At 32.0% G+C, this 11,565-nt stretch overlaps 1 protein-coding gene across 1 annotated transcript; it reads left to right on the forward strand.

The window, feature by feature from the left end:
• Window positions 1-6,628: 6,628 nt before the first annotated feature.
• NSP2 (protein NODULATION SIGNALING PATHWAY 2) lies at window positions 6,629-8,486 on the forward strand. The gene has a single exon (XM_003522536.5). The coding sequence runs from the start codon at window positions 6,861-6,863 to the stop codon at window positions 8,367-8,369; it is 1,509 nt and encodes a 502-aa protein (XP_003522584.1). The 5' UTR covers window positions 6,629-6,860; the 3' UTR covers window positions 8,370-8,486.
• Window positions 8,487-11,565: the final 3,079 nt, after the last annotated feature.

Genomic DNA, 11,565 nt, shown 5'->3' on the forward strand with positions numbered 1-11,565 from the left:
TTTTTCTTCTAATTTCTTATTCTTTCTGTTTGACATTCGCTTTGCAGATTGGGACTCAACTATATAGGCAACTCGAATCTATATTAATTAAAATGCTTATAAGTTATAACTTGTGACCCAAAGATTCTCTTACCTACTTCCTGATTATTTTTTAAGTCCTCCGGGGAGTGGGTATCTTTTGTAGCATGTATTTACATGTAGCCCTAGATTCTATTTTATAAATATAATGTTTGACATTTTAATTATATTTGCCTGTTTAGGTAGCAGAATAGCTTCATATATAGCCTGTTTGATGGTATAATAAATATAAAACAACTATTATTATTTTTGTAATTTAATTTTCATACATTCTCAATGTGACATTTTTTACACCATTAATTAGCTGATCAGAATTCATGATGAGTATGATTAATTTCTAAAATAATAATTATAAAAGATGAAAATTTTATTATATATGTCAATATATGATTGAATAATAATATAAAAATTTATTATACTACATTGTGTTATAATTAAATTCTTATTTTTATGTATTTTAACTTAATATTTTTATGATTTAGATATTTTGTTATATCTATATTTTACGAAAAATACATTGTTAAACCAATTTTAGATTAGTTTCAAATAATTTTGTTACATCCAGTCCTTAATGACTTTCTAAGATTCTTTTACTAATCTTGCAAGTTCTTAAATAATCACACAAGAAAACAGCCTTGATTACCTTTAGTTCTCTAAGACAAATTGTTTTTTCAATTCTTTTTAAGTTTTTCGGGAATTTTAGATTCAGAATGTTAATTTGTTACGTTTGCTATGATATTTTACAAATAAATATTCTAAAATTCAGAACAATTTTTTAATGATGATTCTCACTAAAACTTTTTTACCAGGGAATAGAAATTTTTTATTAATCATTTTGATTTCAAAGTTGTTTATTTTTTTATTCCAATCATAATAAGAAAATAATAAGTAACGTGAAAGAAAGTCAAATAAAAAGAATTCTTTACCAAAATGATTGGTTTGTTCTAAGATTTTCATAAAAGGGGATTTTCATTAATTTTGTCTCTCATTTTCAGAAATATTTTAGATTTATCAAACATATTTATAACATTTTCAGGAAGCATCATTTTTAAGATGAACTTTTTTTTACACCAATTACCATCAAAGAGGATACTTCACTACCATTGCTTATCATATTGCAGGATCCCATACCCACAAAGTACCATGGAGATACCGCACTCTCCAATCCTTTTACAAGGAAAATAAAATGAAATAATCTGATTTGTGATAAATCTTAGACAAGTTGGTAGTAAATTTCTCTTGGTCAACTCAATAATAGAAATAAGCCTTGATTCTTTTTCTCACGTATTCTAACTCTTATATTCGAGATTGATATGTCATAAGGAATATGATGGTCCTCCAATATATGGTGACGATCACAAGCTCTGTAATATGATGGGATACACATGCAAGACTGATGCAAAATCCAATATAAATCAGAGTCAAGAAAAAAGAGATTAGATTTGAGATTTTTATAATTAACTTCACTGTCTTTACCTTGGGACCCTAGTGTAAACAGCCCATTAAAACTTTGTTGGATTGTGTATCATTCGAGAACAAACCATTAATCTTAGAATGAAATAAAAAGAATATTGAGATGAATGCTAGTTTCTTTCTTTGTATCTACAATTCCATGCGTTTGTTGTTAATTAAGAATAATGCAGTGACATGTTAACAACCATGATTAATGACAACTTGACAAGTGATATTGTTTGCCGCCCGAACGGGATTATGAGTCGTGAAACGGGAGAATGCCTCACAAATATGGGACTGCCTCCTTGCCTGGTTTTGAGGAACATGCCGGCCATTGGATATTAGGTAACTCTTTCGATCGGTGCATTTATGGGTAAATTACAATCCCATAACGTCGTAACATATCAAGTCAACCATTGATTTTATTAGTCCATTAGGAACTAAAGAATAATTAAGTGTTACTGATGTCACTGTACTATTGCAGCACTCTCATAAGTTGTGGCCAATCCAATTATTTAATTAATGGTGTGGCGGTGGCCATGTTTAACAAGTCAGTGTCATTTTCAGAAACGATTTTGTTGGGGTTAGCATAATTTATGGAGATAATATCTTTGGTTTATCATGGCCGACCCCATAACTACTAGCTTGGGAAAACATGCACTATGTCTTGAAAAATTGTAAATTGAAAAAAAAATGATTGCATCATTCATTTTGACATGTCCGAAATATTTTGCACTTGCGCGGTAACTTTTAGACGTGGATTTTGCTCACAAACAAATCGATGCATGGCAGGGACGGATTTGGCAGGAGAAGTTGTGTAACTCAAACACATGGCTATCGACAGTGATGTGGTGAGAATATCGGTGGCACGGATATAGGTGCTCTGGGCAACGGTGAACCAACTTTTTTGGAAGCAAAAGTTGGGGCAGAAGCACTTGAAGATTGATATGGATACTGATTTTATTGCTTTTCTTCTTTCTTTTTGTTTTAACATTCGGGATTCTATACTTAAAGAATCTAGCTAGACTACTAATTACTTGTACCCTTGTTCCTTATTTTCTACTATTCTTGTACAAGTTAGACCTACTTTTTCTATAAGAACCAGGTACTGTAGAAGCAATTGTTGTTTACGTACACTTGCCTCACACATCTTCATATCCTGAAGCACAACTTGTGTTGCAGTAGTTGCTTAAGTAAAAAAGTGAGTTAAACACCCAGTGGCATTAAAACAAGAATATAAAATAAAAAATGAAATATATGCTCTGAGTACTTTAATTAAAGACATTTTTTAGTGAATTAGAAAATGAAATATATTTATCTGTTACTTTCTAATTCTTTAGACTTAATTTTAAGTGACTAAAAACTAGAATATATTTTTATTTAAAAAAGTATTTATTAAACTTTAAAAATGTAGTCATTTTGTAATGAAAAGTCTATACCATAAATTGCCTAAAGTTAATGTTAAAATTGGTGTTAACAATTTTTTTTTTAAAAAAAATACATTAATAATTTAAAAAATTTACTTTTTAGTGACTTATTTATTTCTCGTTAAATATTTAAAGCATATATTCGTTTCATCTAACTTTTTTATTAATTATTAACACAATATACACAGAAAATGTTAGAACCGTTTTGTTTTGTAACTCTTAAAATTGGTGTGAATGGAATTAGTGGAAAAAGCTTGGTTTTCATATGCATAACAAAACAAGTAATTTGATATTTCTACCAAGTTTTTCACTCCAATGAACTCAAATAATTATACAATTGATACCAATCTAGAAACATAGCTTTAAGAAGGTTCGTACATGCAGTCATGTACTCTCCTCTCAATTTAAATTTAAATATAAGTAAATTTAACTATCAAACATATGAATTAAGAAAGTCAATTATAATATTTAATTCAAAAAATTATCCTAAAATGCCTTTAGTAGTAGAAGTGCTTATAGAATAAAAATAAATGATTCACGAAAAATAAGATTTTATCAAATAAAAGATATAATAAAAAAATTATCATTAAACAAAATAAAAATGAGTTAGTATTTACTTATATTTAGGTCTAAAATTATTTTTGTTATTTTTGATATTTAGATCTGGAGGGAGTATGTGATTTTAATCTATTGAAGATGCTACCGTTATTATTTATTGCCTTCTAAAAAAACTACGTACTAATGTTATTTATCCATAATATATTTTATATAAATTCTCAATTAATGAATTTTCTCATTAATTAAGGTGGGGGGTTTGGATTTTTTTTCCTTCGAATTCGATATGACAAATTATAAAAGCCTCAGTAGTTTGTTAGTGGTCACAGCCAATATATACCATAATTTAATTAACTTTAAATTATATGTCGATTAAAGTGTTGCAATTAACTTATAAAATTTAAATAATTTTGAGCCACGCCAGATTTTTCTTTCAATCTAAAACCGATAAATTAATATTTATTTGAATTGATGCTTTCAACTGTGAATTTGTAAAGAGGGTTATAAAATGCAAAAACAGTCGACTTTCATGAAATAGTATGAACATGGCAAAATCGACTTGTTTAGCAAATCAAAGTAAGTGTATTTTTCAATGGCATATTTACATGTATATCTACGTAACAGAATTCAAATAGTTAGGGCTAAAAGACTTACTTATCATTGGCAGCGTTGGAAATGTATATATAGTATATAACTTTTAGGTATGTAGAAAGGCATTTATATATGTACATCATACAATATACAATATACTGCACCTCGCGGGGTCTTCAAATAGAGCGATTTAATTATGTCCCTTCGTAATATCTCAAGGTGCTTAGTTTTGCAACTGTGACATATATAAACACAATCTCTTAGTTAAATGAAAGTAATTTCCACCTCTAATTAAGACAACTTGACTTATCACGTCTATTCGCGGCATCGATTATTCTGTTTGAAACATGCAATGAAACAACCCTAGGCGTGGGCGATCATTTTAAAAAACCCAAAATGAGGATTTATGTCATTGAATACGTTATCAAAAGTGTATGTACCCTTAAAGGTAAACACTGCACAGCTCTTCGTATATTTAAAAATTTGTCTTGATAATGAAAATTCTGTAATATATATAACGGTCACCTTTTTCTTTTATATCTGCCACAAGGAAAAGAATAATCGGCCATTCAAGTTGTTAATCAAATAATAAAACCGTTTTTCGAATTCATGCACGTATATCTAATTTTATTCCAAGAGCCGAAATTCTGATGGACACTCTTTTTTTACTTCGCCATTTTCTCTGATAATCTTGAATCAGGCAATCAGCTGACGAATTTGATTGGAAACTGGAATAAAGAATTATGGCTTAGGAATATGAGGAGAATTTATTTTAAAAGACTGGTCCATTAATAAATGAGTCTCATAACTTAAATATTACATTATTTTCTTATTTTACTTAATGTACGCAGATCTCCTTTCCATAGTCTAGCTCTTAACCAAAATACTAGTTTTTATGATTATGATTTTGTTCGGGATAATTTTTTTTTCATAAACTATATTATAAAAAAGGTGAATAAGAAAGCAAAATAAATTGAATTTATCGCGTGATATAAAGTAGCCTCGATTTATTTTCCAAAAGTTATATGAAAGAATTTTAAAAAGAATGCTTAAGTTTTTTTAGAAAAAAAAAACTTTAAGTTGATTTTAACTTATGAGAGAAATTTAATTAGTTTACATATTTTCTTTTTTATAAATACTGATGAATGAAGACATTTATCAACTTAAAAGATGTAGAAAAGGTTAATTAAAAAGACTAATTTATTAAGGAAAAGAGTTGCTTTACAGAATTATCAAATTGATGAACTTTTTTTAATGTTTATGAGATTTTCATTTAACACTTAACTAATTTCTCTTTTAATAAATCAGTTCCTTTTAGAATAAAGTAATATTTTTAATGGCAATTAATTATATCTTAACCAAATATCAAACCCCATATTTTAGTTAAAAAATCAATGTGTAATGACTTATGTCTAATGATTTAGAAAGAATGAAGGGACGAAAGAGAATTCAAATCCCTCCGATTAATATTTTTTTTTATCAAAATTAAGAACTAAGATTCATGGATTAAAAGAAAATAATACTTCTAAGTTGTGTGGAGTCCTTATCAACCTGGATCAAAGGCTGAGGAGAAGACATTCCCGACGTGATGATGTGGGATGAAGAGAGTCTCAGCCAATGAAAGGGTGCCAAGTACCAGATGATGTGGCAGGATCAAATGGTCAGGCAGTGGCCAGTGGGATAGGCTTCACAGAGAGTTTAACTTTTTTTTTTTAACATTTTCGTTTGAGATACAACTACGAGATATTGAGGCTTATATATGTCTTTTTCGTGATGTATTGTATGAGGTTAAAATTAAAATTTTCAACAAAACTGAACTTTCACATTGATGATTTCTATATGATGTTTGTGAGGACAGAAACGTATTTAATTTCATCAAAATAACTACATCAACCCCCACCCCACCCCGTCCAAATGCCAATGGAACATTTTTTTAGACATAGTCCTTGTTCTTACACATTTTGCTTCTCCTCAACCACTTATATATTATGCGTCCATATTCTCTTATTAACTTGACACTTTTAGTCATGACTCTATAAGCTAGGTTTTTTCTTTTTTTGTTCCTGTTAATCAGCACTTGCAACTAAAAAAAAAATATAGCACATGCAAAGAACATCAGTACTTCAAATTTGGAGACACATAAAGACGATTAAGCCAATCCAAAACAATATTTTATTTTATTCAAATTTGATTAAAAATGTAAAATAAACCACAAGAATAAATAATTTATAAAGCCATTCAATGTTTATTATTAATTCAAGATAAATGTTAATCAGTATTTTTTAGTCACTTAGTTAAAGAATTTAAATGGATTTCGTAAAAATTATATTATCTATTTAGTGTGATTTTAATAATAAATATTTTTGTTTTAATTCCCCTGTCAGGCTGGTGAATTACAGGATATGGATGATAATTAACGTGAGGTTTGTTGAAAGTTATTTAGAAACAGAAGGGGTTAATTAGTAGTAATATTTAAGAATTGTATAAGAGTCCAAGATGAAGGTATAAAAAAACGGCAGTAGTAATGATGATGAATATAGTATTTTATAACATTGATTCTAACATCGCCCGCAAAACTCTATAATCACCCATCAATTTTTGGACTCCCACTGTCTCATGCTCCAGACCCTTCTTCTTTATCTCTCCTTCCAACTCCATCTCAACCCCTTTATAAATCTCCCCACACAACACCACTTCTACTAAATACACCTACCTACCTAGCTAACTACTTTCTCTTCTCTCTTGTCACCAACCTCCATGGAAATAGACATGGACATGGACTTCTCCGGTTACAGCACAATCACCAACACAATCCCCTCTTCTGATGATGACTATGGTTGCAACTGGAACCATTGGTCCCCCGTCGTCAACTGGGACGCCTTCACCGGCGCCCACGACGACTTCCACCACCTCATCGACTCCATCATGTGCGACAGCGCCGCCGCGGAGGAGGACAACCTCAGCCCCGACGATCACGCCGCCAGCAACTCCCCCTCCGCCTCCGTCACGGAGGAGGAGGACGACGACGCCGACGAAGAAACCGGCCCCGTCGACGATTCCAAGGGCCTGAGAGTCGTCCATCTCCTGATGGCCGCCGCGGAGGCCCTCACTGGTGCTCCCAAGAGCCGCGACCTGGCTCGAGTGATATTGGTTCGGCTCAAGGAGTTGGTCTCCCACGCAGCGCCACCGCACGGCTCCAACATGGAGAGGCTCGCCGCCTACTTCACCGACGCCCTCCAGGGCCTGCTAGAGGGCGCCAGCGGGGGTGCGCACAACAACAAACGTCACCACCACTACAACATCATCACGTCGTCATGTGGGCCCCACCACCGCGACGATCATCATAATCACCAAAGCAACACCCTCGCGGCGTTCCAACTGCTCCAGGACATGTCACCCTACGTCAAGTTCGGGCACTTCACGGCCAACCAGGCCATCCTGGAGTCCGTGGCCCACGAGCGCCGTGTCCACATCGTCGATTACGACATCATGGAAGGGGTCCAGTGGGCCTCCCTCATGCAGGCCCTCGCCTCCAACAAAACGGGCCCACCGGGCCCACACCTTCGTATAACCGCATTGTCCCGCACGGGCTCCGGACGCCGCTCCATCGCCACCGTCCAAGAAACAGGGCGGCGCTTGACGGCGTTCGCAGCCTCCCTTGGTCAACCGTTCTCCTTCCACCATTGCAGGTTGGACCCCGACGAAACTTTTAAACCTTCGTCGCTTAAGCTGGTTCGCGGAGAGGCTTTGGTTTTTAACTGCATGCTGAACTTACCGCACCTTAGTTACCGCGCGCCGGATTCGGTAGCGTCGTTTTTGAGCGGAGCCAAAGCGTTGAAGCCGAGGCTGGTGACTTTGGTGGAGGAGGAGGTGGGGTCCAGTGCTGGAGGGTTCGTGGGGCGGTTTATGGAGTCGCTGCATCACTATTCAGCGGTCTTTGACTCGCTGGAGGCTGGGTTTCCGATGCAGGGGCGGGCCAGGGCGCTTGTGGAGCGGGTTTTCTTCGGCCCAAGGATAGTGGGGTCGCTGGGCCGCTTATACCGGACGGGGGAGGAGGAGAGAGGGTCGTGGGGGGAATGGTTGGGTGCGGCGGGCTTCAGGGGAGTTCCGATGAGCTTCGCCAATCATTGCCAAGCCAAGCTGTTAATTGGTCTTTTCAACGACGGCTATAGGGTAGAGGAGTTGGGGACCAACAAGTTGGTCTTGGATTGGAAATCTAGGCGCTTGCTTTCTGCCTCCCTTTGGACTCAGATTAATTCATTTTAATTGCCACGGAAACTCTATGTTTTACACTTTTACTTCTACTTCCAATTCATATTCTTTGCCTAAAGCAACCTCTTAAAACTTCAAACTTTTATTTATGGATACAAATTTCATCCTGCATGCCGCATTTACAATAAAATGCTACAGAACTTAATACAATGTCAATTATGAGAATGATAGGAATCGAAAGAAGAAAAAAATGTTGTTGTAAATTAATATTATATAAATAATACATGTAATTCTTTCACGTTTTGGCATGAATCTGAGTTATAATTAAGTAATGAGTTCGTGTTCCCTCGTAAGCGCGTCATTGCTAGCTCCTACTCATGCTAAAAAATTAATTAGAAAAAAATCCCACTGCCATTGAGAAAGAACTGTGTCAAACATTAAATAGTTTTTTTGTGAAAAAATATAATCGTCAACCCAAATTTAGAAACAAGAGAGAAATAATAAAATAAAATAGAGAAAAAAAGACAGACTGTTTTTATTATTCTAAAAAAAAGACAAAGAGATAGATATATAATGAAAAGGAAACAAAAAGATTGGGAAAAAAAATAGAAATGAAATAAAAAAAAAGTAAATATGCATTTGTAAGTAATCAATTTTTATTTTCAAAGCTAATTCATAGGGTTATAATCTTTGTATTCAAGTAAAAGATATATCCAATTACTTATGGTCATAAGCTCTTTTTTTTATAAAAAAAAAGGAAAAGATTGTCCCCCGCCGCCTTAAAAAAAAAAAAAAGAGTTTCAAAAATTATCTTTTGAAATTTTCAACTAGTTTATTTGGAAGAATAAAAATAACGCATGCCTCTGCTTTTATGTACTTTTTATTTGTTCGATATACTGGAGTTGATTTTTACTCTCTTTTTTTCCAAAAATTCTCTAGATTGGGTCTTCCAATTGAGGATAGGACAACCATATTAGTATATTATAGTTCTTAAACATTTTTAAATTTTCCAATGTAAAATACGATGTGGTTTATGTTCTATGGTATGAAAACCTACGTACAACCACAACCATCGTAATTTGAATTATTCGGAGTTTGTCTCCTTATTCCTGTAAATATATGTTTTTCATTACCAAACCTGCAGGCTCCTTTGTTTTCCTCCTTTTATTTTATGGTGGTTCACTTTAGCATTATAAAAAAGATAAATGCTAACTAGTTAATGTCTCAAAGTATTGGCTAAAAAATTAAAAACAGAAAATTTTTTACTTTATAAAAATATTATCAAACTATTTTTATGTGTGTGTGCACTGTGCAGTGTGTAATTTTTAACATATTGTGTGCCTTTAATAAACTTACTTTAAAAAGTAATAATAGCTTTTTTAACATGTTTTTAAAACTTTAAAAGTAATTATTTTTTATAATATAAGTTTAAAACATATACATGCAAATTGTGTAATTTTAAAACTTTTACTTTTATCATAAATCTTTTACATCATTTTTCCACATAATTACTTTATAATTGGATAAATTATACTGGCGTCTTTTAAATTTTAGTTCAATTACATTTAGCATTCATATTGTTTCAAATGTAACACATTTTCTTGATATTCAATTATGATTATGCTTACCTCCTGTCTAGGAGAGGTAATTGAAATTATACTAAACTCTCCTAAAAGAAAGTTAATTAGTTTAACTTAGAAGAGGATTATTCATTATATAGAAAATTAAGTAAAACTCAAGGGATGCTAGTGTATTTTTTCTCTTTTATAATTTTGTAACAACTATGTAAATTTTTTATCAACCAATAAACTTATAATAAGAAGTTACAAATTTCATATTAATTTAAAGTAATAAACTCTTTAAAATAGTATCGTGCCACTAAGGCTTCATTTTTGTTCTTTCACATGTTCTACTTTTTCCTGATCAATGACTTTCTTGAAACCGATTCCTAGGAATCTCACATAAAGATATGATATACTTGAGCTTTATTTTGCCCGTATTAATATCTTACCTGGAAAAGGTATTATTGATCGGAAAATGAAGGTAACAGATCTGTTTTCATTGCATACGTATATGCTTTTTCTATGACACCGTAGTATTCAATACTTTTTTTTTTTGGATAGATATATTGGCGATCTATCTTATTCTTACAATATTATTAATATCATCGATCATAATCATATTGTTAAAAGTTTAATGCAATGTTTGTTTATTCTTATAATTTTCTCTATCTTATCTTTCTTTTCACTTTAATCAAGGCATTCTTGTTCTGGCTGGTAATCCAAATATATGTATATGCATGACATAGAAAGCCAACTCCTAAGACTGGTAAAATTGATCATTGATTAAATACAGATAACAAAAACGTTATATATAGAGGTTCAAATTAAACAAAAAAAGCTAGACAAGGTGCTTTATTCGGCTATGATCCAGTCGCTCATTCCCCGGTTCATCCAAATTTGAACACACACACACACACACACACACACATATATATATATATATATAAATTAAAAATTAAAATCATATATGACTATATAAAATAAAAAATTTACAAAATCATATAAAAATAAAAACTAAAATCAAAGTGAAATATATGGACAATAAATTTTTGAATTCTGACTTTTTTTTCATTCTGTTTCGACATACTGTAGAAGTACATAATTGTATTTTTTGAATTCTGACTTTTTTTTCATTCTGTTTCGACATACTGTAGAAGTACATAATTGTATTTGTCATATACAATATACATGCAATTGTAAGATAATAACCAAAAGAAAAATATACAATTACCAGAGACTGAGTCTCTTTTATGCTTTTTGTTTGATACATAAGTAAGTGAAATTCATATGTTTTGTTTTCCTTTCGAAATGAAAAGAAAAAGGAGAGGGAAGTATAGTCTTTTATATTAAATGAACAAAATCAACTTATTTTAGTGTATACTTTTAAGGATATTTATGTTATAATCAGTGATGGATCCAAAATTCTGAGTCAATAGGAACAATTTATTTTGAAAATATTTTTTTCACTATCATACATATAAAATATAAACATAATAATTGAAATAAAGTGTAATGAGCTGAAAAATTTCAACTTAATAAAACTTAAATTAGTTAGTAAAATGAAATGTGAGCAAAACTTAAAAAAAAAAAAGTTATCCAATAAAATATAAAATTTTACAAAAGTTGAAAAATTAACAACAGTAGGTTCAAATTATAAAAATAGAAGACGCAAGGAGATAATAATTGTA

This window comes from Glycine max, chromosome 4, assembly GCF_000004515.6.
Source record: "Glycine max cultivar Williams 82 chromosome 4, Glycine_max_v4.0, whole genome shotgun sequence".
Taxonomy (NCBI): Eukaryota; Viridiplantae; Streptophyta; class Magnoliopsida; order Fabales; family Fabaceae; genus Glycine; species Glycine max.